Source organism: Pogona vitticeps, chromosome 3 (assembly GCF_051106095.1).
Source record: "Pogona vitticeps strain Pit_001003342236 chromosome 3, PviZW2.1, whole genome shotgun sequence".
Taxonomy (NCBI): domain Eukaryota; kingdom Metazoa; phylum Chordata; class Lepidosauria; order Squamata; family Agamidae; genus Pogona; species Pogona vitticeps.
This window is the reverse complement of record NC_135785.1, coordinates 11908730-11936358: the sequence shown is the minus strand read 5'-3', so window position 1 is coordinate 11936358 and position 27629 is coordinate 11908730. Positions and strand designations below refer to the sequence as shown.

The following is a 27629-nucleotide window of genomic DNA, read 5'->3' as shown; positions in this document are numbered from 1 at the left end:
CCTAGTGCATCTGGTGCAGTCAGAGTGCCCCCATGACATCTGCCTTTCTCTCATTTAAATGTCCACCCACCCAACTGTCTGAGAGAATCACAGGAGGCAGCCAAAGAAAACTTCTGTTTATTGATCTATAGGATGGCCTCACATTACTCCCTCTTCCCCCTGCCCTAGCTCATGATTAGTGGCAAGGTTAGTGACTAGAGCTGTGTAAAGTTATACTTCAGGCAAGAATTCTTAGGCTGTGTTTTCCATGGATCCTATAATCTGTTGTCCATCTGACACAACTCTACACAATTCTACACACCTCTACACAGTTCAAGCCTTGGCTCTTTCACTGTCCATCTTCCTGCTCTCCTTCCTGGTTGGGTAATGCTGAGTTTGCACTTCGATTCTTCCTTCTGTTTTACTTATGATTGGGCAGCTTGGGTCCCTTCTACAATACTAAATTTGTGGCTTATGATTGGAAGGCCAGCTTGAATCCCTGCCACGGTCAATCCACCTGCCTCTCACCTCTTGGCGCCTGATTGGGGGGGCAGCTTGTATCCATCCCAGTGATATCTTGCCCCACTCCCTACCTCCTGACTGATGATTAGGGCACCAGCCTGTATCCATGCCAGTGTCTTCCCAGCCCACTCAGCCTCATGAGTCATCCCATTCACACAGCTCAGGATTGGCAAACCATGCATTCCTTCCCACCCTTCCCATCATTATCAATGAAAATAAGATTTGTGTCCCTCCCTTTTTCCTGCAATATCCTTCCCTAGGAGCATGGCTCTGAGCTACCTTGTCTAATGAAGAAACTTGACACAGAGTTGTTGTACATAGCATATTATTAAGCAGGTATCTCTCCTCAGAAGCACCCTTGTATCTTAGACAATGAGTGGACAGACAGCAGAGAGACATGTGCAAAGTGCTTTTGTGTAGCTGTGCTACAGCTGATGCATAGCTGTCTGACCAGACCAGCTGCAGGACTCGGGCAGTTCAGTGGCTGCAGTCACACATGGCTGGGTGCTTTTGGAGCTGCACCTGTAGCACAGCCGGCTGTTGATTCCAAATCTGGATCGAGTGTACCGATGAAAACATTAAAAAGAAGTCTGGTAATTTTTTTGGAGCAAATATGGAGCCACCTCTTGAACCCTCACAACATACCAAGTCCTTTTAAAGGAATTCCTGTTATGTGGAGGTTGTAATATATGCATACTATTTGTTTTTATGTATTATTAAGAAACTTGCATCACATCACAGCAGCGAAGCTGCAACCTGAAATTAACTCTGTAATTTATTCTGGTGTATCTCCTCTACCCCCACATCCTTCTCTGTGGGAGAAGCAGGCATGAAAACAAAATCCAAGAAAATGTGTAGTTAAGAGTTCACTGTTTATTAGGAAAATGCTATGTAACCTGCAGTTTTGCTCCAAGTCTGTTTATAATCATTATAGTTGGTTGTTGATTTCCCCATTTGTATATGTGAGCATTAATAAGTGTCAGCATGTTTCAGAGGGTACCCTGAGCTTAACTTTTTGCATGCCTAGCTTTGGGATTTGAAAAGGGTTGTGATTGTCAAATTGGAGAAGTGGTGAGCGTATTGCTGGTGCAGGAGTGTGTTAAAGATATCCTAATTTTATCAGATTCTTTATTGAAGTTGGAGGAATGGCTAGTGCTAGTGGGCTGATAAATGGAATTTGGTCTCTGAATGTCAAACTAAATTTCATGGGATCTGGTTTGGGATAATGGAGCCAAAATTAGTTGATTGAAATGCAAAATGTACTTTTCAACACTCTGATTTTGGTTTTCCTGTTCCTTTATCCTAAAATAAAAGTTATTTTCAGGAGAGAATGTGTGAACGGCAAATATGGTGGGAACTGGATAATATTTGGTTGTAGAGTCTTTTCATTTTGTTCTGCTTGAGGGGACTGTCAGATTGTTAATCAAAAAGGTTAAGCATGACAGCACTGTCTTTTTTTAAATGTTGTCAGGACATCACTGAGCACATTGGCATAGGGTGCATTCAGATCTTGTGTGTGGAGTGTGAGCATCTACTAATCACATTTTGTGGGATTGTTTGTGATATAGAGATTGAGGCCTTTTCTTTGCCTTCTGGCTAGTAATAAAGTTGTGGCTGGTAGGGCTGGGGCAGTTTGTGATTCACGATCTCCTTTGCAGGTCTGCAGTATAGTGAAGTAAAGGTAGTTTTAAGTTGTAGGTGGTTCCCATTAGGTGCCATCAAGTGGCTTCCAACTTATAGCTGGAATGCATTGCAACTAAATGTCTTCTGAAGGTCCTGTCCTGAATAGCCCTGCTACAGTCTTCTGAACTAACTCATGGTGTCCATTATTCAGTCAGCCCATCTTGTTTGGTTTCCCCCTTTTCCCTGCTGTCTTCCACTCTTCCCTGCATTATCGTCTTTTTCCAGGGACTGTTATCTTCTCATGATCCTGGCAAAGTGGAAGTTTAGTCATTTTTAGCTCCTCTTTCGAGTGCAGACTTGATTTGATCCAGAACTTTTAGCACCCACAGTAACACCAAAAAGCTATCCACTCTGCCACCACCTGGAATAAATATACTGTATTTTCCTTCCCGTCAGTTTTCTTCACTGTCGTGCAACAACTGGGGCTACCACACAGTGGGTGGTCCTGGCCTCCCACCGTAGACACATCCTTGCTCTTAAGGAGCTTTCCTCGTCTCTTCATAGAATCAACCGTAGGTGGCGGTAAAAACGGCCTTTTGTGTGTGTGTGTGTGTGTTTTTTGGCGCGTGAGAAAATCCAGGACGAGGCGAAGCGGCGCCACGGAATTCCCTCCGTCTATGACGTTAGAAGGGGCGTGGCTGAGAAGAGGGGGAGAGACCGCGCGCGAACCAGCCTCGGCGCGTGCGCAGCAAGCTGCTGACGCCCAGAGCCGTCCCCGCAGTAAAGATGGCGAAGCGCGTGAGGAGTGGAAGGAAGGTGGTAGGAGGAGGAGGCGGAAGTGGGATGTGCCTCCTCCGGGTTGAGTAAGAGCAAGGGGGGGGGAAGGAAACCGCCGAGGTGCCCAGCTTGAGGGGAGGGGGAGCCCCTCCAGCATCCCAGCGCCGTTGCCAGGTATGGAGGGAGGGAGGGTCGTCGACCTTGCCCCTGTTGGCGTGAGGGACGAATTTGACCCTATTCTCTCAGTTAGCCCTTAATTGGGCTCTCACGTAAGGGGGGGGGGCGGGCGGCATTACAGGACGGGAGGGGGCAAGATAGTTTAGTTTTGACGGTTTCTTCCCCCCCCCCCATGTGGAGGGGGTCTTTGAGTTGTATTATGTAACACAAACTTAAATGCCATTTTGGCAGCAGCTGTGGCGTTCGTGTGTGTGTTATATATATATATATATATATATATATATATATATATATATATATATATATATATATATATATATATATATATATATATATATATATATATATATATATACAGCTCCTGATACATTAATTCGCGCTCATTGCTTTCCTTTCTTTTCAAGCGGTAGTTACAGAACAAACTAAGTGTACTTGGGGTGGAGGGATGGGAATGCCCCAGTCTTCTTATCCCTTTTCGGGATGATCTTCCAAAACAAATGGGCTAACCTCGAAAAAGAAGAAGGGTATTTTGAATAAATAAATAAATGTGCAACTGCTTAACCAAAAGGTTGCACGATGCCCTGCTATTTTCTTCTTTATTTTTTCACTTGTGAGCTAGTAAGAGTGAAGTTATTAGTACTGTATTTAGGAGTTGCTCCAGGCTGCTTGTTGGCTGTTAGTTTCTTTTCTAAGCTGGAGCTGGTCACAAACTAGTCAGTTTCAATACTAGTCAGTTTCAATCTGTGTTTGGCACCATGAATGAAGGACTTGCCTGCTTCTAAGTCTTTGTAAGATTCAAAGCTCTCCTGACATTTCCAAGCTCAGCTTGAGAAGATTTCTGAGGACCTACCTTGAGGGATAAGAGTACTGCTACTGTGCAGAGGTTAATGTTTTGGCTGAGGGATAAGTGAGAAGAATGTGATTAACGCAAGTTCGTCACATTTCATTCACTCTCCAATTAAAAGTGGACTGAACAATTAAATGTGCAAACTTTTTGTTCATTATTTGACTTATCTGAATTGCTGCAACTGTTTCCCTAAGTAAAGCCAAGATGAATAATAATATTAAAAGTCTGAATTAGCATTGGAAGACATTGCTTGCTCTATAGAATTAATCTTATTTCATAAACACTTGCTTAATTAGCTGATTTAGCTGTTTGATGTTAATACATTTAATGAAATAGTTTGATACATCATGTATGCTTTTATTTACTAGTATGCTGTTGCTGGTTTCAACTAGATTCTGCTGACTCAGTGAAATTTACATAAGTGCTATCTTTCCATTTAACAAATAACTCAGTGGATCTACTCTCTAGTTAAGACTTTCAGTGACCATTCTGTACTAGTGCTTTATAAGGGTGCATTTTTTATTTATTATTTAATGGAATGATTTATGGAAAACTGAACGATAGACATGCTCTTCAGTAAAAATGTGTGTAGTTTCAGTGTGTGGGCTTTCCCACAAGTAGCAAGGAAAGTACGATTAAAAGGATTTTGGAATTTACTGTATGGAAGCCCAGCTTTCTGTAACTAAAAATTTGTAGATAACAGAAATAAACATCTCTCTGTAGAATTTAAAACTGTCATGGAAACTATGTTCAGCAACTGAACATTCTTAACCTATTTTTAGGAGCAAATGTAAATACATTTCCCACAAGAAACCCTATTGGGAAAGTCAGAAATAAGATATATTTTCCAGATTGACATCTGCCTAAACATGCTTTCTCCATGGGCAGTGGGACTGCAGGGAGGGACGAAATTCACAATGAAGGTGATGGAAATGAATAAATTAGAAAATAAGTTTCAGTTATTGCTAACTTCTCTACCATTTAATTTTTTTTTTTAGTTGCAGAATGGCAGACTTTAATCCCTCCCCACTGAAACACTTTGTGCTGGCTAAGAAGAGGATTACTGCCATTTTTGAAGAACTGTTGGATTATGTTACTGAAGGAACTAATTTTGTTGAAGGTTGGTTATTGAAGGGGATATATGTCTCTTTTTGCAGAGGTTAAAAAAAAGGCTAAGAACGAAAATTCGTTCATAGCACTGATTAGATAGTACCTGAGAAATATCTACTTTTATGTAGGGATAATAGATTTTGTTAGATATTGAACAATTCACTATAGGTTTTTATTCTTTCTGAGTTGGAACAGGGCACTGTTAGTGTTAGCATGATTGATTTGACAGAAAGAAGTATTGAAAATTGTTATTGAACGTTTATCATGCATTGCAAAACTTTAAAAAAATAGTCATTTGTGTGTCTTTCCATAATATCTGCTACATATTCTCTGACATCTACATTCCTTGTCTTCCTTGGTTCCATTGTTGCTGTGATGGACACAGGCACGCAGCAGTATGGCAACCCCATTCATTTCCGCTTGTTAGCTGCTCTAGTGTGACATAGTGGTTGAATAGGCTGTAAAACTGAAGAAGACTTCCAGTATTGATGCATTTGGACATTTTCAAAAGATGCAGTCAGTCTTTATGTGCTGCTCATCAGATAAATGGGAATAAGGTTGATATTAGTGGGGTTTTTTTTAAAGGCAGACGGTTGGAGCAGAAATTCTCAAGGGAAGGGAATTCAAAATGAATTTTAGCTTTCTGGAAGAAACTTGACATGCTAGGATTTGGATCCCAGACCAATAAGATGGTAGTGGATAGAAGAGATGAAGGACTATAATGGTTCCTTTTTTTTTTAATCCTAGAAATGTTGGGCAGGTCTTAAGTAAAAGGAACAATGATACTTAACACTACCATTTGAAGATCATATGGGGACACTGGAAGAAAGAAGTGACTGGAGGGAGCGGTATGAGGGGCTGGGCTAGCAGAGCCATCAAAAGCGTAATTTGTTGTTCCTGATACTGTTCTAAACAGGTTTATAGAAAGATGTGGAACTGTAACATACGGTGACATGTAGGTGTGTGAATTAGTAGGTCAAGATTAGTCTAGTAATCTAAAAATGCTAAGTCACAAGTCTTGCAAATAGGTCTAGTGCTAAATTGACTTATTGGGATGAAGCCCAGGGCCTCAAGAAAGCAACAGAGTTATGTGACTTACCCTGTAGAATTGATAATACACTTATCTAAATTATTATGCCATTTTCTGATTGTTCCATGTGATGACAGAAACATACAGAAATCCAGAGCTTGAACATATAACCACTGAGGATGAACTGGTAGAAATACAGGCATATAAAAACAAGTTGGCTATCATAGGTGAAGTGCTTGCACGGCGTCACATGAAAGTAGCTTTCTTTGGCAGGTAAGAGGTTAATTTATTCTGAATGAATTATTAAGTTTATCTTCTTGGGTACAGTCTGCCAGGGAGCTCTCTGTAACAATCCTGTCTGTCTAAACAGACAAAGATCGTGGTCAGGGAGTCCCTCTGGGTGCAAAACTCCCACCTTTATTTCCTGAGGTAGGTCCTCTAAGCCAGTGGTTCTTAACCTTGGGTTACTCAGGTGTTTTTGAACTGCAACTCCCAGAAACCCCAGCCAGCACAGCTAGTGGTGAAGGCTTCTGGGAGTTGCAGTCCAAAAACACCTGAGTAACCCAAGGTTAAGAACCACTGCTCTAGGCCTCAGAAGTGCATAGTAAGCCACATGGACAAGCCTGAACCTTAAAGTAATGTTCAATTGCTTCCAAAGCAATAAAACATAGGTTTTGTGTTTCCTTAGAATGCACAGCAGCCTTACCAAGTAGGACTTTTTAACTTACAGTAGCAACTATTAACTTTCTTTCATCCAGACTGGATGTAGATAGTCCTGCTGTATCAAGAGACTAGATCCTTGTTGAAGAATTATATTAGTTTTATTAAGAAAATAAAATTTCATTAGAATACAGTTGTTGCTTTAAAGCAGGCTTGTCCAACCTGTGGCCCAAGGGCCACATGCGGCCCAGGTCGGCTCGTAATGCGGCCCAGTGCAATTTTTTATTTTTAAAGAAATTCCAAAGTTTCAAGTTACTCTTGACAGTGCTTGCGGCTGGGACATGTCACAACGGTAGGGGGGGAGAAAGGGAAGGAAGGAGCAGGAGGGGAGGGGAGAGGGGGGCTGCATGACTGCATTGCGCCATCCTCGTCAATAAGTGGACCCCCTCCTGGCCCCATAAAGCCTCCGGAGTCGAAGCTGGCAGCCTCTGCTGTCTGAGATTGCAGCTGCCGGTAAGCGCGCTTGGAGCGGGGCTGCAGAGGATGGCTAGGGCTGCCACCCCATGCGGCCCAAACCAAATTTATGTGTGGCCCAAACCAAATTTTCATCGTCTAATGTGGCCCAGGGAAGGTGAAATGTTGGACACCCCTGCTTTAAAGCATAAGCATTGAGCATTTCCAGACTGTTACAATGTTTAAATAAACCTACATTTTCTAATTAAAATAAAAACAGCTACTCTGTTTCCCTGGAAATAAGACCTAACCTGAAAATAAGCCCTAGTATGATTTTTCAGGATGCTTGTAATATAAGCCTTACCCCAAAAATAAGCCTCAGTTAAGTGAAACTCAGCCCTCCACCATTGTGCAGCAACCAGACATGACTATATTTGAATAAATGTAGATTGTTGTACATGAAAAAAATAAAACATATCCTGAAAAGAACCCCTAATGCATTTTTGGAGCAAAAATTAATATAAGACCCTGTCTTATTTTCGGGAAAGCACGGTAGGTAATCATCTTTGCTCTATGTCCTACATGTTGGCATCTAGAAGCTGGGCTATTCCCTCTCTTCTTCATGAAAAGACAAGCCTCTCTGTCTCACATTCCAAGCATTCATTGACCGTTTTTTCTACATACACAAACCTCTCATTTTACATCTCTTTAGGACCTCCTGCTTCATTACACTTTCAAGCTGACACCCAATTAAGTCCAAGCAGGCATAATTCAGAACACTCCGATCACCGCCCAAAGTTCTCATGATCCAAGCTCCAGGTGTCTTATCTTCTCCCATTTAGTGGTTTTTGTTGCGTCTCTTCTCTCTGGACTGTTCGACCTTGTGACTTTGACAAGCAACTCTGCTTGACAAGCAACTCTGCATAACAAGCTCATGAAAAACATCTTTCTGAATTCCTCTTACACAAAACCTAACAAGACTCCATCTTAGAGTAACTACAATTCCCAGTTTCCTTCCATTTCCTTACACTCCCATTGAAGCGATTTAAGCTCATTGAAATGCATGGCACAAAAAATTTGGATGGTGACACTTAGACTTCACATAATATTGTTCTGTTAACTCCCCTGAAACAAGCAGGTGTAGTCTACATAGGGAGACTCTGGTTGTGAAACTTGGGTTGTGCAGAGCACCTGCTGAACTTATGGTAAGATTTGAACTACAGGCCTCCTCATTCACAATTACATTTTCCTTACTGTTTTCTGCAGGAGACCCGTTCCTTGCTTGATTTTATCTGTCTTCTTTTCCCAAGACTCCACTGTCTGTGAAAGGTGGTGCCAGGGACTGAATTGGATAAAGCATTCTTTTCTTTCCTAAAGAGCTGTACTGGGAAATAGGGGAGGGAGAGAGCTGCAATTTGGAAAGGAAAATTACCTTGAGAAAAAACCCTGAAGTTGAAAGATGAGGCTGACTTTAAAAAAAACCGAGAAACAAGACTGTGTTTGTGTAGTGATTCCTGCAGGATGTAGAAGAACAACACAGAGTGTGCTGTTAGGTTCATAATACTGCTTCCAGCAATTCTCTGCTTTCATTTAAAAACAATTATCTGTTTGTGGGTGAAGCTTTGCTTGAAAGTCTAGTTCTCAGGAGAGTTGCTAAGTAAATCTCCAGTTACTGAAGCAGGGTTCCAGTGTCCTGCCTTGAACTTTGTCCCTCCCATGATTATCAAAATCACAATAAATTGTACAAACCGGTGGAAAGTAATTATGGAATAATGCAAAATAAGAGAAATCAATCTAAAGTACGCAATTTTTGTCACCTCATTGATCTCTTTGTTTGTTTGTTCAGTCGTTTAGTCGTGTCCGACTCTTCGTGACCCCATGGACCAGAGCACACCAGGCCCTCCTATCTTCCACCGCCTCCCGGAGTTGTGTCAAATTCATGTTGGTTGCTTCGATGACATTGTCCAACCATCTCATCCTCGGTCGTCCCCTTCTCCTCTTGCCTTCACACTTTCCCAACATCAAAGTCTTTTCCAAGGAGTCTTCTCTTCTCATGAGATGGCCAAAGTACTGGAGCCTCAGCTTCAGGATCTGTCCTTCCAATGAGCACTCGGGGTTGATTTCCTTTAGAATTGATAGGTTTGTTCTCTTTGCAGTCCAGGGAACTCTCAAGAGTCTCCTCCAGCACCACAATTCAAAGGCATCAATTCTTCGGCGGTCAGCTTTCTTTATGGTCCAGCTCTCACTTCCATACAACACTATAGGAAAAACCATAGTTTTGACTATTCGGACTTTTGTTGGCAAGGTGATATCTCTGCTTTTTAAGATGCTGTCAAGGTTTGTCATTGCTTTCCTCCCCAGAAGCAGGCGTCTTTTAATTTCGGGGCTGCTGTCTCCATCTGCAGTGATCATGGAGCCCAAGAAAGTAAAATCTGTCACTGCCTCCATATCTTCCCCTTCTATTTCCCAGGAGGTGATGGGACCAGTGGCCATGATCTTAGTTTTTTTGATGTTGAGTTTCAGACCGTTTTTTGCACTCTCGTCTTTCACCCTCATTACAAGGTTCTTTAGTTCCTCCTCACTTTCCGCCATCAGAGTGGTATCATCTGCATATCGGAGGCTGTTGATATTTCTTCCTGCAATCTTAATTCCAGCTTGGGATTCCTCCAGTCCAGCTGTCCGCATGATGTATTCTGCATATAAGTTAAATAAGCAGGGTGACAATATACAGCCTTGTCGTACTCCTTTCCCAATTTTGAACCAATCCGTTGTTCCATATCCAGTTCTAACTGTTGCTTCCTGTCCCACATATAGGTTTCTCAGGAGATGGATGAGGTGGTCAGGCACGCCCATTTCTTTTAGGACTTGCCATAGTTTGCTGTGGTCCACACAGTCAAAGGCTTTTGCATAGTCAATGAAGCAGAAGTAGATATTTTTCTGGAACTCTCTGGCTTTCTCCATAATCCAGCACAAGTTAGCAATTTGGTCTCGAGTTCCTCTGCCCCTTTGGAATCCCGCTTGTACTTCTGGGAGTTCTCGATTGCTATAGAATTTGAAGTTCCGCGGGTTGCCTTCTTTTCACATGGTGTGCTCACAGATCTGCCTAAAAGTACAGAGTTTAAAAGAGTATTCTAACACCGTCCTTCCTTTCCCTCTCTAGAACCAGTAGTGGAAAGAGTTCGGTTATCAACGCAATGCTGTGGGACAGAGTCCTCCCCAGTGGCATTGGGCACACAACCAACTGTTTTCTCAGTGTGGAAGGAACAGATGGTGATAAGGCTTACCTCATGACTGAAGGGTCAGATGAAAAGAAGAGTGTCAAGGTATGTGTCTGGGAAAGGTTTTTGAATGTGTCGCACTGCTTCCTTATTCCTAAACATTCATAGCGTTACATTAATTTCCCACAGGATGCTTCTCTAGATTATTCAAAGTAGCCTCCAATAGCTGGTGCACAAAGATTTTAAGATGTGTTTCAGAATATTAAGGATCTGTCTTAAGTATGTTCTGAAAAATATCCGAATAATGCTACAATGAAAGAAATACCTATACCTTTGTCTAAAATCTTTAGACTAAAAATTGAGGGTCGCCGTATACACAGAAGTAAGCTGAGGAGAGAACAAACACAAGTGGAGGGAAAAGCAGGTATCAAAGTGATCCTGCAGTGCTTTGATCCCTTTCCCCCTACACTTGCTAAGCCCCACTTAGATTTCTTAATTTGGGGTTAGAAAATGGGGGGCGTCTTATACATGGAAAAATATGGTATATTTAGAAAGAACAAAGTATGTTATCTAAGAACCATGATAATGTGTCTGAATCTTGGTTAAACTTTGGTTAATTTGGATCTGTGTTCACCCCATTGTCTGTTCTTGGAATTGGGAATGGGGCTACAGAAGGAAGGACAGGAAGTCACAAAAGCGTTCAGGATTCACAAGAGGAAAGTCCTTTTTCATTGTTGGTAAATGAAAGCTGAGGAAAAACAATAGATGCAATCTTTGTAATTTCCAAGGGCGTAGATTTCTGGCTTCCAGTTGTTAAAAGAAGTGACTGTCTTTCCTGCTTGTTCTACATTATTCTGCCAACATGAAGAAAGAGTAGAGCAGAGTACCAAGGAATAGAATTCTGTGCGGAAGGAATGTGAGCTCTGTTCAACTGCTACTTAAAAACATATTTCTGCTAAGAATTTTGTAATTCAAAGTATGTGTCCTTTGCACCAGAAACCTGTTGGTGTATCTGGAGGTTCTACTTTAATGATAATTTAAAAAGCACAAAGTAGACCCTGCAGCCCTGATGTCTGCCCACCCCTGTTTTAAAAGCCTTTTAAGTAATTGTACCTTTACGTCACCATCCCATCTCTGCAAGGCTGACCTCTTTCTAACCTGTGAACTTCCTTTGCAGACTGTTAATCAGCTTGCCCATGCTCTCCATATGGATAAAAACTTGGAGGCTGGCTGCCTGGTGCATGTGTTTTGGCCTAAAGCCAAGTGTGCCCTTCTGAGAGACGACTTGGTGCTAGTGGACAGGTACAGTTATTTATTCATTTTTGTTTGGCATATAAAAGCGGCCGCTAAGCAGTAGATCTTCCCTTTAGCCACAGTTTTGCTCCTGGCTGTATTCTCATCTCTAAAGGCTGAGCTGCTGCAGAGAGGCTGGCTTGAAGACAGCTGGAACGAGAGGAGGTCCCATGACCAAGCTTAATAAAGGGAATCTGGCAGCTGGACAAATTTTAGATAGGTGCTTGCACAAGAGAAGGGACAATGCAAGAATGATCACTGCCACTTTCAAATTTAGTCATGTTCAGCTTTTAAAATATCAAAGGTCTGCCAGATGGGTTAGGAAGAAAGACTTCCAGAGAGGAAGCTTATGAAAAATATTTGAGAAGAGGGACAAATTCTAATGTCTTGTGGTTAGGTACCTTTAAAGTTTTACAGGTTTATTGTTGCATAAACTGTTGAACACTAGACTCTACTTGGCAGCAGCTGCTATTTTTAAAACTTATTCTAGGCTAGTTTTTTTTTTATTGGTATATTTTATATTTTCATAGTGATTTTTGAACTTGGCATGTTCTCTTCCATGGATCACTGAGGTTTTTTTTTTTAGCTGAAAAATAATTATGGCGTTGGAACAGTAGCCTCTCGGTCCAGAAGAACAGTGGACAGATGTTTGAAGGCTGTCCACTGTTCTGGCTCTGTGACCGCCTGTCAGGCTCAAGGTAACCAGCTTAATCGCCCTCTCTGCTCTAAAACTGGTGTTGTTGAATGCCAGATCTGTATCCAATAAGTCCCAGCTGATCTACGATCTTATTATGGAGGAGGATACAGACCTGGTGCATAACCGAAACTTGGATGGACAGTGATGGGGTATTCTTCTGTCTCTTGCCTGTCCTCCCGGTTGTGCTGTCCAGCAACAGGGTAGACCGGGGGGGGGGGAACGAGGTGTGTGTGTGTGGCCATTGTTTATAGAACCACTCTAGGGGTTGTCAGGCTCTCTGCTGTGATGATGCCTGGTCTGGAGGCCCTCTACGTGTTGATTGGAGCCAGAGATGGTATTGGGATCTTGCTGATATACCGTGCTCCATGCAATCCAGCTATTTTCTTACTGGAGCTGGTGGACTTCATCTCCATGGCTCTGTTGGGATCCTCGAGGCAACTCGTCTTGGGTGATTTCAACATCCATGTGGAGGTGGTTTCCGGTCTGGCTCTTGAGTTCTTGGAAACCATGGCTTCCTTGGACATGTCCCAACATGTTAACGGCCCCACCCACGTAGGTGGTCATATGTTCTCTTCTGAGCAGAGGGAGTGTGGTCCAAGGGTGACTAACCTTGTGTCCGTCCCCTTATCATGGTCTGATCACCACCTAAAAAAATGCAACCTCACAGTGGCTCCTTCCTCCCCCTTGCGGGGAGCAGGGACCTATTTTAATGGTCCACCCTTGCAGGCTACTGGATCCCATAAGATTCCAGGGCTCCATGTGAGGGATACCGATTGATCTGGCTGGCACTCCTGTTGAGGCTCTGGTTGATGCCTGGTTCACCGCCACCAGGGCTGTAGACACGGTCACTCCTGAACATCCTCTCCATTGCAGAGCTCAACCAGCACCCTGGTTTAACCAGAGCTATGAAGCAGAACAGGAGAAGACTGGAGAGCATTTGGAGGCGGAACCCGACATAAAATAACCTAAAAGCTGTTAGGATTGCGTCCAGCCTTTACCTTTCTAAGATAAAGCTTCAAAGAAAGCTTACATCACTGTCCGGATAAGCGAAGCTTCCAACCAGTAGGTGGAATTATCCCTCATAGACACGATTTATCCGGAATTGATCACAGTGATTGGCCTCCCCCTAGTATCTCATCTGACCAATTTGCAACACTTAAAGCTAAAGTAGAGGCCAACCGCCGGGACCTAACCCCCTATTTGAAACCAGTCGATCGAGCCAAGACATCCAGTGCACTGTCTTGTCTGATGAGAATTACTCACTTTCAGCTGGTGATGTCACTTGAGGTTGACAAGGTACTTGATCACTGCCATGCTACCACCTCCTCCCTTGCCTGGCCTAGCTAATCAAAGCAGCCAGACTTGTGACAACTAAATGGGCCACTGCAATAATTAATGGGTCTCTCCAGGAGGGAGTCTTCCTCAAGGAGACACTCATTAGGCCCATTAGGAAGGAACTAAGCTTGGCGGCGGACAACATTGGCAATTATAGACCCATCACCATTTCCTTCCTTAGCAAAGTTGTAGGCTGATCAGCTTCAGGCTCTCTTGGATGAAACCAATGCCCTGAATCCATTCCACTCAGGCTTCAGGCCACGTCATGGTACGGAAATGGCACTGGTCACCCTGCTTGATGACCTATGGAGGGAGGCAGATAGGGGCAAAATGTCCGTGTTGGTTCTGCATAATATCTCAACCACCTTTGATACTGTCGACCACGGTATACTCCTGGGACGGCTTTCTGAGTTGGGAATCAGTTGCCTGGCTCTTGCCTGGCTCTCTGGTCCTTCTTGGGGGACCGTTCCCAGAGAGTCCAGCTTGGAAAGAGTGTATCGGCCCTGTGACTGCTCAGTTGCAGGGTGCCGCAGGGCTCGATAATCTCTCCAATGCTGTTTAATACAGTGGTACCTTTCAAGACGAATGCCTCGCGCAACAAAAAACTCGCAAGACGAAAGCGTTTTGCAGTTTTTTTGTGCCTCGCAAGACCAGGTGGTTGAGGTGTGACACAGAGCACAGGCAAATTTGAGAGCAAGTTGGATCCGAGAAACACCTTCTGCCTGAAGGACTTTTACTGTGACCAGTGTTAACATACTTCTCAGAGGGATGTAATGGCCATCATCAAAAGAGTCTGACTTGTTGCATGGGAGATAAAGAACGTTTTTCCTACCCTTGTTTGAGCTGGCTATTCTATTTTTGTTTTAGCCTTAGACAAGTCACGCTGTTTTGGCCCCACATCCCCTGTTTTCAATATGGGAACATTACTGAGGCAAAGTAGTTGTCAGGGTTACGCTGTTAATATTATGTGTACGCTCCAAATGTTATGCAAGTGCTAAGTATAACAAAGAAGTTTATCTATTAATGCACTGCAAGAATCCAGCTAGGTGGTAATTTATTTTCTTATGAGTTCAGTGACATAGCTTGCTATTTCATGAAGATTCTGCATGCACATAAATATGGAAGTAAGATCTGAAAAATGATTGCCTAAAATGTAGGTGTTTGCCTAGTAGAAATTAAATTTACAGCACATTCAGATGAAGCAGGAATTGTACATCATCAGCGTATGATGGGAGCTGCTTTGTTTCTTGTGTCAGAACTGAATTGTGGCTAATTCATGGGGTGTCGGCATACATCTCAGTCATGTGCCTAGAGGTGCATATGATTGCACAATCAAGATGCACCTTGACAACTCATCAGTTAGCCACAGCGAGTTACATAAGCCTTTATATACTAATAGGATTCTAGAAGAAAAATGAGATATTCACAGGCCTTTTGGCCAGGCACACAGCCTCCTTTTCTTCCTTCCTTGATTTGAGCTGGCAGACTTCCCTCTGCTATGAAATTTTTTAAAAAAATTTCATCTGATATTCAGAATTAGCAGTTTTGGAAAAAGTCAAAAGATTTTGCCCAATTTCAGCTATAGATCGACATTCTGTCTTGTTCCAAAGCTTATCTGTACTTTCAGTTAACTGTAGGCAATGAGTGTTTCCATTTTTAGGCCAAATGGAAACTACACATAGTGGAAGACGTAGTGGATTTGCTTTGCAGTTGCAAAGACAGAAGGACTGCATGCGTGCCCAAAAGCCATATTTGTATTTTGACTTACTAAATTGAGATGTGATTGTCCAAACTGTACTGTGTGTGTATTCATATTTCTAAATTGAAATAAGTTCGTTGTACTGCCAGGTAACTTTATGACTTCACTCCACAGCCCTGGCACTGATGTCACCACAGAGTTAGACAGCTGGATTGACAAGTTCTGCCTCGATGCTGACGTCTTTGTTTTAGTGGCTAATTCAGAGTCAACTCTCATGAACACAGTAAGTCCTCCTGTTATTTTTTGATTTTTTTAAAAATTGACTTTTTGGTACCTTTCCTTTCCTTCTGCCAGCGTACAAGAGCTTATCCTCATTTTAATCCTTTTCCACAATGCCATGAGGCAGGATAAGGGTATTGTAGAGCTGCAGGATGTGAAAGGAACTAAATTGTAAACCTTATGCTTTAGATTTAGAAGGTCCTGTGTTCAATCCACAGGGTATGCAGGTAGGGCTCGGAAGGATTTTTCCACGAAACTCTCAGTCAGAGTTGACAATACTGGGTTAGGCACACCAGTTGGCTGACTTAGTATAAGGCAGCTTCCTATATCTTTCAATCTTTGGGTAGTTAATAGTGACTTTGTTAATCTGGGCATCATCTGTCAATAATTAGAACGACTGAGTTTATGGGGTACAAAAATATTGCCCTAAAAATGACAAGTCCTTTTTAGAAAGTGCTTCAGAGGTTGCTGAGAAAGTGAACGTACATGTAAAAACCATAGTCTGGAAGATAGTTTACATTATAGTCACAAAGCAACCAGTTTGTTTTGGAACACAGCTGCTGATAAGACAGAAAGGTAGAAGTAACTCATTCATTCAGTTTGCCAGTTTTTGCGAAAAAGTATAAACAATAATTCAGTGTGAAAAAGAGAACAAGGAGGAAAAAATGAAGTACATTTTAAAATTGATTTAATGTTCTTCCAATGAGAAGGCTCCCAACATGCCTACCTTCAATGAATTCTGCTCCAAATAGGTGACTGTATCTTTTGCACTAATGAACAGTCTAAAATATATTTTTTTAAGTTCCTAGGTTGGATGGACAGGAAATGTAAACACCAACACCAGTTCATAAAGCTAAATAGTAGTTCTAATAATGACCACTTGTAAGCAGTTCAGAGTAAGAAGTTCGACGGCTTGGTCTTTGAACAAGGATGCTAGATTGGCCAGCATGAAAAAGTCATTAGAGTACTGGACTAGGATTTCTAACTCGGCCATGAAGGTGGTGATTTGGGGGTAACGTTTTTGTCAGCCTGATCTACCGTACAGAGTGACTATGAGGATAAAGTAGAGAGAAGGAGAGTCGTGTGGGCTGCCTTGAGTTTCTTAGTGTGGAAAGGCAGGATACAAAAGTAATGGATGAATGGCTCTGGTTGTCTTCTCATCCCCCTCTGCTTCGGCCTGATGGAGTGGCTGCTGCCTTGTGTAATATTTAAAGAAAGGGCCTTGTGGAACAGATCTTTCAGCAAGGTTGATGGAACGGCCTTGTCTCTCATCTCATCTCCTGCATCTGCACAAAGAATTTACAATTGATGTGCCTTTAGCTTCTTATTTACCGTATTTTTCGCTCCATAAGATGCACTTCCCCCCCAAAAAAAAGTGGGCTGAAAAGTCTGTGCATCTTATGAAGTGAATACACTTCTGCAAGGGCTCCCTCCAATGTTGGGGGAAAGCCCTTGGAGACCTCCTGGCGGTTCCCCGCCACCGCAAAGGCAAAAAGGCAGGGGGAAAGGGTGGGAAATTCAAATCTCCCTTCCTTTTCCCTTGCCTTTCTGCCTTCAATGTACTGTGTTTTTTGCTCCATAATTAGCTGCGTCTTATCATCAGGTGCATCTTATGGAGCGAAAAATACAGTAACAGCAAATTTTAATGCTCTCTTTCAAAGACTCATTCATTACCTTTCTAATTATCTCACCTAACTTCCTTTCTTTCTGCATTAGGAAAAACATTTTTTTCACAAAGTGAACGAGAAGCTTTCTAAACCCAATATCTTCATCCTGAACAACCGTTGGGATGCTTCCGCATCAGAGCCTGAATATATGGAGGATGTGAGTTACAGGTTTTCTGTTATTCTGAACAAGGGCCACAGAAGTGGCCTCATTCAATATGTCAACTGAGAGGCAAAGAAAGCTTACGGATTAACATTGCAGAATAAGCTGCTATCACGTTTCCTTTGTATATTTTCTATTGCCTATTCAAAAACTGTAGTGTATGATTTAGAGTCACTCAAGTAAGTAAACAAACCTGTACTAGGAACTCAACAAAGAAACAAGTATTTCCTATTGTTAGAAGTGATAGTTGAGCCATATTTCTATCTGCTGTGGGCTGCAGATATGTTGGTTCAGAAAATGATGGCTGAACAACTCCTAAGAGACCTTTATACACCTCTTGGGGGTGAAAATCAGAAGCCTGTGTTCATCACAGCTGGGATTTATCCCAGAAAAGGTAAAATCCAGAATGAAGCCATATAACCATTTCTATCCATATAAAAATTCATCTGGTTATTAAAGTAAAAGTTGCTTCATTGTTGCAGTGATTCCAGGCAACATCAGCTTGCCAATTTCTACAAGCTTTATTTATCTACATTACTTTTGTGTTCTATGTGCACAAAACAAAGTGGTTGAAAATATCCAAAAGTCTTGCAGCTATGGAAAAACTAGGCACAAATGCTTAAATAATGTTTGAAAACTTAAATTGCAAAAAAAATAAAATTCAGATTTCAATCAAAATTACAGGAGCATAAAAAGTTCAGTAAAACTATATTAAAAAGCTTAAATTATATTCTCAAAATGCAGAGCCTTGTTGCCTTAAAAGGCAAATTGAAGATACAAAGAATATACCTCTGAGGTATCAAAGTTCTTCCAGTTAAGAATATATGAAAGAAAATACATTTCTTAGTCTTTAAGGACACACACAGAAAATTATTATTATTATTATTTTTCCCCAGTTCGAGCCAGCCATGTGCCAGTTTGCATCTGTGGAGGGAAATCAATGATGATTGTGTTGTTGGCTTCTAAAAGTGAAGCCTGCCTCTGCACTACTACATGCTTCCTGTTCTTTGGTGTCTAGTGCCCAGTATCACTGTTGTTGGTATCTGGTGTGTGGTGTGGCTTCTTGTTCTGTAGTGTGTCTGTGTCTCTTGCCTCTCTAATTTATATTTCTCTCAGTTGTTTACATTTCCCTTCAACTCTAAACAACTGAATTTTCCTGGTGTAGTAAGTTAGTTACTGATCCCTATAAATGGTCAGAATTTTTTAAATTGAAATCTCTGTTACAGCCACTATAGCAAATAATAGCCATTGCTTTGACTAAATTGGCCCCTGTACCTGCACAAATCGTTACGTACTTGGGTACTGTTTTGCCAGGCAGGCAAAATGCCATGGATGTAAAGTGCTGGTGAATTAATTTGGTCAAATGAAACGGATTCTTTGCAGTGTAATGTTATTTTACATTGACCTTGACTTCAGACTTGGCTGGAGAGCTGCCTAGTTCTTTCATAGTTATTTTTAGTAAACTATTGTTCAAACACTCATTTTGAAAACACAATATTAGGTTTTCAGGATTGCCTTTTCTACACACACACACCCCTCCGTAATTACTTTTAACACTCTATGCATAAAAGATTTCACACCTTGACATTATGTTGCTCCCCCTTATGAGAGTCCCATGATTGTAGAACTGTATTGAACAATTCTAATAGCATTTTGAAGAGAGAAAGAAGCCCTTCTGCCTTTGATGACATTTCATTACAACTCTACATATGCAGTTGTAACCCGGTTTTGGCAAATCAGAATGGCGAAAAGGCTGCCGCTGTGAGATACTATGTCATTCGGCGGAGTCAAATTGCCTGTGTCCTGATGACATCTCAATGGCTGACACGGACAAATGTGAGGGATCACATCATGTTAAGGCATCAAGAACAAGGAATTCAATTTTATTACATGTTGCAGAGGAAGAAGGACAAATTCACATAGAAGAACACTTTGTTTAGTAACCACACTGTGTCTCTTGCAAAATATGATTCCACCCAGAGAGACGGTGTCTTTTTTGCTCAGAATTTATCATTCTCTTCCTGTAAATTCTCTTGGTCAGACCAAAACATGACGCTGTTTTGACATACTCTTTCTCATGTCTTTGTGCAGGTACGGAAGCAGCATATGGAGCGCTGCCTGCGTTTCTTGGTAGATGAGCTCAAAGTTGTTGATGCTTCTGAGGCCCGGAACCGCATCTTCTTTGTTTCAGCCAAAGAAGTCCTCAGCGCTAGAAAACAGAAAGCCCAGGGCATGCCGGAGGGAGGTGTGTGTGTGTGTGTTTACTGCAGCGGGTGGGCAACACTCCCAAGGTCTGCTTCAGGCAACCCAAATGCCAAAGAACCAAGATAATGGAGGGAAAGTCCCAGGAAGTCCACTTTTTGTTTTGAAAAATAGGTATTAGAGCCCTTGGACTTTAAAGTGTAGCTGTTTCCTCTGTGGCTTCCAATAATTTTAAGTTCACTGCCCTGGTTTGTGTTTATAGGTGGTGCACTTGCTGAAGGGTTTCAGACGCGATTTCAGGAGTTCCAACATTTTGAGAAGATATTTGAGGTAAACGTTCCAAAAGCAACTAAACCAGTTGGTGTTGGGTTTTGTTGCTGTTGTTTGTTTATGTTGCACTGACATGTTTACATCAGGGTTGTCAGTGTGGTATATTGGTAATTGTTTGCATGTAAATGAAACTGCAACTTTGTCTCTTGATCTCCTTGACATTCTTGGATATTATTACTATATTTTATAAACCCGGGTGCCCCTTTCCAGGCCTGTCCCTGAGTAGATACCTAGAGTGGGCTGTAGGTATCTCTTTGATCCTGAAGGATTAAACCCAGAGCCTCGGAAGAGAGTCTTCATTTCAGCAATCACAGGATCATAATTAACGCTGTAATGTTTCAGTCATTTTCATCACGTTGAGGAAAAGCAAGGGGGAATTGCAATCGCTCAGAGTGCACTTCTGATCTCTGGGGACAGTCCTTTGAGGCAGGAAGTAATTTTTACTCAGGTCAGTAGAAACCACATTATATTTCTACTTTGGAGAAAACTGATGAGGAAAGGAATGGGAGAGATTCCTTCTTAATGCAGATACATGTACTCTACATCAAAAAGTATTTGCCTCTTTTCTAAAACAACTCAAATTCCTTTTCCAATTTAGATGATGTAAGTCAGTAAGCAATGCACATCTGGTGATGGTAGTTGTTTGTAGAACTGGGTGAATCTGTTCTGACTATTCAGAAAATATGTCCAGAATATGAGCTTTTGGTGAATTATGGATGGATAGATGGATGGATTTGCTTTGTATCCTGCTCCCATTAGTGCCACAGCACTACTCTGGGTAGGTTACAACTCGTAAAATAGAAAACAAAAAATTTAAAATAGAGATATTAAAACCAACAGCAGTAACCCTAAGTAAAAAACAACCCTATGTACTATAATAGTATAATATTTAAGGTATATAATTATATATAATTTTGAAAGGCACTATATAATAATTGCTAAAGCACAGAGTGATTAGATAGTAATTATCACGAGACCTTAAAACTTTTGTTGCCTTAATCATAATATGAATGCAAGATCTCTTAGAAGCCAATGTTTGGTGTTGTGTCTGCAGTCATATAGGAGACTTTGCTGTTAGCACCAGACGCAGCAGAGAAAGGTACATTGGGATTGTATCCACTTGATTAGGAGATGAGGTATCTCATAATAACGTTTCACTAGTGCAGTTTATGTATATTGGCTAAAATGAATACAAATTATGCATTTCCACCAGTCTAATGCCATTGCCGTAACATTTGGTGACGAATTGCTGCAACTTAAGATGTCAGCATAGGTTTTTCCTATTATACACCATGATGCACAACTGTTGTATGATAGGAAATGTCCACACCAGTTTCTTGAAATGTAGCAGTTCACCACAGAAAATTATTCCAGTGGTATCATTCCAGTGGTATAGGCCTCTGGATGTTGAACGTCATTGAGCAAACATTCTGAATTTTTTTTTAAAAAAAATTATTGGCAAAATTAGTTCCTTAAGAATACTGCACTATTGTGCAGTGCCTTTCTAAAAAGCCTACTAAGTCTGTTTGAATGATAAGATGGCTATTTAAAATTAAGCTGTTTAAACGCAATGCTTGGAAAAGGTATTTTTTGCTCCACAGGCCTGTTGGACTTTTTGGACTGCAGTCTCAGGTTTCCAACTAGCTGCATAGTCGTTGACAGGCTGGCTGGGGATTCTGTGAGTTGTAGTCCAAAAAAATCCCAAAACTTTTCTGAAAGTCCATATGAAGAGTAACTCTTCTTAGATTTAGCCTCTTCCCAACATGTGCTGCCTGCAGGAAGTCCTAGGATCATTTTTTCTGATTTCTGTTTGAAGGGAGGCTGTAGCTGGGGTAGGGGCCCTCCTTGAGACTGTGCGGAGTTGCCCCTACAAGGCAGCAGAAAATAACTGGATTAGAAAAGTCAGTAGTTTGACTTCAAAGCCATGGCCTTGTCATATCTTCCACAGTCCAGTCTTCCAAAGATTGCTTGAAAGGGAGGTATGCTAGGTATGGATCGTCCAGACAGTTTCTATAGAGAATCCTGTGCTCTGCCCCTGAGTTATTTACAGGGGAGTCCAAGTTTCTGTACAGTCATTTGTACATCCAGAGAATGTGGATGAGTGATGTTGCTTGGACAGCATACTTCTTTGTACTTTCTGTATTTTTTTCTGATGCATGACTAATTATTCTCCTTCTTACAGTTTTCTGCTATGGATTTTCTGGTTGTGTAGTGCATGGGGGGTGAGATCATAACTCTTTCACCTTCTACCTGTTTGAAATGCGACTTTCCTTCACACATTGTCTGGCTCTAACAATGTGCTGTTTATATCTGAACCTCTTGCATTTTCATTGCTGATTTCTAGATCTGCTTCATCGAGGATCAAAGCATTCTTTTTAACTATTATTTCTCATATATTTTTTCTTTTGTTTTGTTCTGTTCTGTTTTTATCACTCCAAAATCAACTGGGTAGAGTGGGACTGTGACCTGAAAACTTGAGCACAGTAAAACTAAATGCAAGCACGTCAGCATCTTCATCAGATAGGTAGATAAGGATAGTAGCAGTCGGTAACCAGTAGCATGTGCCGTAGCTCATTGACAGCAGCTTTCCACGTTTTAATTTATTACTTTAGCCTTGCAACTATAATGACTAGTGGCTTGCTTTAGCTCATCAGTAGGAATAATCCTCCAAACCCACATTTTTACTCCCATGCTTTAAGATGAAAAGTGAAAACTCTTCCATTTGGAAGCTTCCAAGAGCAGTAATTCTACTCTAAAACAAGGCATGTTCCCCAATTCCAGGGGAAAAGTGTCATTTCTATCCATTGAGTCACTTCCACTTTTAGGTGTACACTAAAAGCTATCATATCTAAAAGGTGAGTGAATAGAAGCAGAGAAGCAAGTTTTATGAAATGGTGAATGAATGGTTAATGTCACATGGATTTACTTTGATCATAATTGCTTGCTTTTTAAACTCTTTTATCCCTTGCACATTACTGTACCTGAAGCATAATGGAGAACACTTAATTTATGACTTAATCAATTTGTGGGTTTTGATTTCAGTCTGTCTTGTTTTTCTTTTCCTTTTCTCTGTATTTTCCTCCATTTTAAAAGTTATGTTAAGATTTAAGTTTTCACAAAGAGCAGCAAAAATGCTTTCTGTCCTTGAAATTCCAGCTGTGTGTTGGTTATGGAATTGCAGTAATGTGTGTTGTGGCTTGGGCCCCTCGCAGGAGTGTATCTCGCAGTCAGCTGTGAAAACCAAGTTTGAGCAGCACACTATCAGAGCTAAACAGATCCTAGATACTGTGAAAAACATTATGGACAGGATAAACGTGGCAGCAGCCAACCAAAGGTAGGCCTCCCCTGTCGTGTTCTTCTTTAGCTAAGCTGGAAATGGCCCTCAGTGGCATTGACTTCTTTTCCCTTTATCAGGAGGTATACCGCTCTTAGTCCTGTGCCTGCAAGAGGTAAGTACAGAATTGTTCTGGTTTGTCCCTTCAAATCCAGAAAAAAACAAACTTGGGGCTTATCCCAATGGGATTGGTTATTCACCCTTGCTAAGAGCCTAAAGTCCCAAGTCAGTGTGAAAAATTGCCTCTAGATCTGAGCCGCTTGTCCAAAGCGGCTCAAACCTCAGGTATGCACTTCAGGTGTTATAGATGGAGATTGGTGTTAGTAGCATGTTAGAGGGGTCTATTTCCTTTCTAATGTGAGAATAAGTATTTAAACAGGGCCATCAAGGGAAGCCTATGTAGCAAGGCAAGTACAGCATATTCCATATCTAGTATTTATTAACTAGTACCATTCCAGTATCAGCTATAAATCCACTGGTCTTTAATGAAATGATCAGCATCCATGTACTACCATAAGTGTAGGGAGGTGCATGTCTCCATGTTCTCTGTTTTCGCATGGAGCTTCTTTGCTGTAGTTGTTTTCTTCCCACATCTCCTTTATCTATAAGGAAAGCATAGAAAGAGATGCATCAGAGAACAAGGTTCCTTTAACTTTAAAAGCTATGGAATTTTTCCAGGCAAAGGGGAGAAGACCCCTAGCTGCTGAAATTCCCTCTTCTCTTGTGGTGGAAGCTACAGGAACCCCATACAAAACAGGAGACGGATGGTCATATAGAATAAACAGTAGCCTTCCCCATTGTTAATCCAGACATAGTTGAGGTTTCAACTTGCTGCTCTGGTTTATATTCTTGTGCTTAGTCTTGCTTTGAGCTGATAAAGCCAAAGAAATGGCATCAGTCTCAGAGTTAGTTTTTGTTCCCTACTATATTTCTGGGGGAACTTGTGCCATATATAGAAGCTGACAGCTGTCTTTCTGCTACTTTAGAGTGTATTCAATGGAAGAGCGAGAGGAACAGAAAGACAGGTTAGAATTTGTACGAAACCAGCTCAACCTTTTAACAGATGACATTAAGAAGAAGATCAAAGAAGTTGCAGAGGAAGTTGCAGACAAAGTAAGTTGCAGATTGTTCAAGTATATGTCTTGGAACATCATCATCATGGCTGTCCTTTCAGTCCACAAGTCATTACTTTAGAAACATTCTTCCAAAATGATAGTGCTTAACATCATGAATCCTTAGTGAGTAAAATCATAGTTAAATTACTGCCTTTTGGGCAAGTTTAATGGCCTGTAGTACTGGATTGTTCTAGTAAAAAGTCAGTAAGGGCTCATCATCTGTAGAGCAGAGTTGGCTGAGAACGTGAACTGTGAAGTTGAAATCCATGGACCAATATTAGTCAGGTCTCTGCATCTTAGACTGACCCCCTCTTCCTATGTGGGAACTACTGCTGACCAGCCTTCCTCGGTATTAAAGAATGATGCCGTATTTGAGATAGGAGGTTGGGACACATGTACTTGAAATCAGAAGGTCTTTAATTTAATTCCCAGCATAGCTAATTCAATAATCTTGTGTAGCACAGCTGAACAGTGCTTGCAACCTTAGAGAGCCACAACTGTAAGACTATTAAAAGTAATGGATGAAAATCAACTGCAAACTCTAGAAGTAGCAAGTTAGATACATAAATTATATGATATGAAAGAGTTTCTGTATAACCTTTTAATATTTTGCAGCACCATTTTAGTGCATGTATTAGGAAGAGGCAAAGATCTTTAAAAAGCATCTTGGATTTTTTTTTTTAAATAACCAACCCAGATTTCTTTGTTAAAGATCCTTCATGCTGCCCTTGTTGACTTCATTCTCTCTCTTTTCCAGGTGTCTTCTGCCATGGCTGATGAAATTTGTCGACTTTCTGTTTTAGTAGATGAATTTAATTATGATTTCCACCCATCTGTACAAGTTTTGAAGCTATATAAAAATGTAAGTTTTGCCACATCTAGAAATATGTTTCTATTCCCTTCTTTTTTTACAGTATATGAAGACTGATCTTAATGTAGTTTTTTTTCTTTTACCTCTGCATCTGTTACAAAGCTTTATATACCTTAAAAAGCAGAGTCTGGAAGTGGCCAAAATTATAAGGAGGGGCATGAAATGTACAGTATAAACCTTTTCGGATTCAAAAGAGTTACGGCTTTTCTTTCAACTACTGCCTGTTTATTTGGTTGAATGTTATAAAGAATCCCAGGATTTTAATAAAGATAATCATCAGAAGAAACACTGTAGGAGGAACCTTTTTTCGTCCAAGGGCCACATTACCTGTGCAGAAACTTGTTCCAAGCTATCTGCTGGGAGTGTGTGTTTGTGTGTTTGTGTCCAAGGTTAAAAGACTAATTTTTTTGGCTTCTACTACCATTCTCCCCCCCCCCCCCCCACGGGTATCCTTTCACACACATTTAACATACAGCTGAATGCTTCAAAGACTTGCAGCTAAAGATTTATCAGCCTCTGCTGAGGACAAAACAAGGCTTCTAGAATTGAATGAACAGTCTGTAGTTATATCTTTGAAGTTTTGAAGTGCTTCGCTTGGTACTAGTTGCTGCTCTGAACTGCTGTGGGAATGACTGGCAAACCAGTTCAGATCGCAAGAGGACTGAAATGCCTGAGTCAGTGCAGACACATTCCAGAAGCTCGTTTAGAAAGAAAGCCAATCAACTGACCAAAATTAAAGGAAGAAGATTAATGGGAAGGAGTAATGCAGGATGTGGATTTACCAAGAAAGCTATGTGGGTCAGCTTGGGGGGCCCCATGGACTGGATTAGATTGGAAGCCCAAGATTTTCCCATTCCTGCTGTATTATGAGCAATCTGAGGGCCATTAAAAGTTGGTTTTAAGGAAGAAAATGGCTGGTCTCTTATTAGTGTGGACATGAAGTTGGTATAATTGCAGCCAATTGATGAGTTGGGTGCCGGTGGACCTTTGTTGCACAGTACGGCACACACAGGGATGTGGTGGCGCTGCGGGTTAAACAGCAGAAGCCTCTGGGCTGCAAGGTCAGAAGACCAGCCGTTGTAAGATTGAATCCACGCGAGGGAGGGAGCTCCCGTCGCTTGTCCCAGCTCCTGCCAACCTAGCAGTTGGAAAGCATGTAAATGCGAGTAGATAAATATGTACCACTATGGTGGGAAGGTAACGGTGTTCCATGTCTAGTCATGCTGGCCACGTGACCAGGGAAACTGTCTTTGGACAAACGCTGGCTCTATGGCTTGGAGACGGGGATAAACACTGCTCCCTAGAGTTGGACATGACTGGACTAAATGTCAAAGGGAACCTTTACCTTTACCTTTACTTTACGGCACACAACCAGGCATGCAACCAACACACACCTTGACATCTCATCAGTTAGGAGCAATAAGCCACGGGAAGCAATACAAACCTTATGCCAACACTGGTAGGATTCTGGCCACTGTGTCTTTTGAGTGAAGAGTATAGAAACACAGTGCTTGCATTATCCTCCCCTGGTCCTGCAGAGCACACGGGCTATTCCTTTGATCAGAGAGGATTATGAACTTCAGTTGTTTGTATGGTACCATTGAGGTCAGCTAGAGAGCTACAACATCAGTGATGACAGAAGTACCTCTAAGAATCAGGACTTTGTGTGTTGGTATTGTCAAGATGTTCTAGATATTAAATTTAGCAAGGACATTAAGTCCTGCTTCCACATGCAAAATAGAATCATGTTAATATTCTGCATGGTTTATTCTCTGTGTGTTTTTAAGAGCACTTCTGGGGAAACTATAGGTGCTTTAATGACATGTTATTAGCAACTTGCCAATGGAAAGCTCAGAATGCTTGAAATTCAAGCTTCTACTGAGTCTGCTATTTAGAGACTAGATGTTGCAGGTATGCAAAAGGGAGAGGACAGGATGAAGTAATTGTTTTGTTGATAATTTTTCAGTCTACCTTGGGAGACCCTGTTTCTTTCTATGGTAAACATGAAGCAAAAGAAACAATCCTCCTGGGCACGATATTCTGTGTATCAAAAAAGAGCAGCAAATCAGTTAATGCTGTTGCTATATTTTTAATACCATGGATCGGGAAAGTTGCTTATGAGATTGTCTGCCTCATGTACCAAAATAATTTAACTGCTTTTGTTTGTGGCCAGAGGGGCACATGTTTGCTATTATGGTAAGAAGCTTTTGTCTGCCTTTTCCAGTGAGAACCATAGTATAATTGAGTTGGA

The 27629-nt window shown here is 41.4% G+C and overlaps 1 protein-coding gene across 3 annotated transcripts in view; it reads left to right on the top strand.

Annotated features, from left to right (window-relative positions):
- The first annotated feature begins 2845 nt into the window (after positions 1 to 2845).
- Positions 2846 to 27629, top strand: part of MFN1 (mitofusin 1) — a 40556-nt gene continuing 15772 nt past the window's right edge. For 2 of the 3 annotated variants that reach the window (XR_012085805.2, XM_020799051.3), the window contains exons 1-12: positions 2880 to 3075; positions 4924 to 5045; positions 6203 to 6338; positions 10339 to 10501; positions 11574 to 11698; positions 15595 to 15703; positions 17416 to 17523; positions 19618 to 19771; positions 19991 to 20058; positions 23271 to 23392; positions 24379 to 24505; positions 25265 to 25369. Coding sequence is in view for 2 of the 3 variants with exons in the window: in XM_020799051.3 (XP_020654710.3) it covers positions 4931 to 5045; positions 6203 to 6338; positions 10339 to 10501; positions 11574 to 11698; positions 15595 to 15703; positions 17416 to 17523; positions 19618 to 19771; positions 19991 to 20058; positions 23271 to 23392; positions 24379 to 24505; positions 25265 to 25369 (1332 nt within the window). In the remaining variant the exon portion in view is untranslated. Of the gene's footprint in view, positions 3076 to 4923; positions 5046 to 6202; positions 6339 to 10338; positions 10502 to 11573; positions 11699 to 15594; positions 15704 to 17415; positions 17524 to 19617; positions 19772 to 19990; positions 20059 to 23270; positions 23393 to 24378; positions 24506 to 25264; positions 25370 to 27629 lie in introns of all 3 variants that reach the window. The other variant, XM_020799052.3, reaches the window with a different exon arrangement.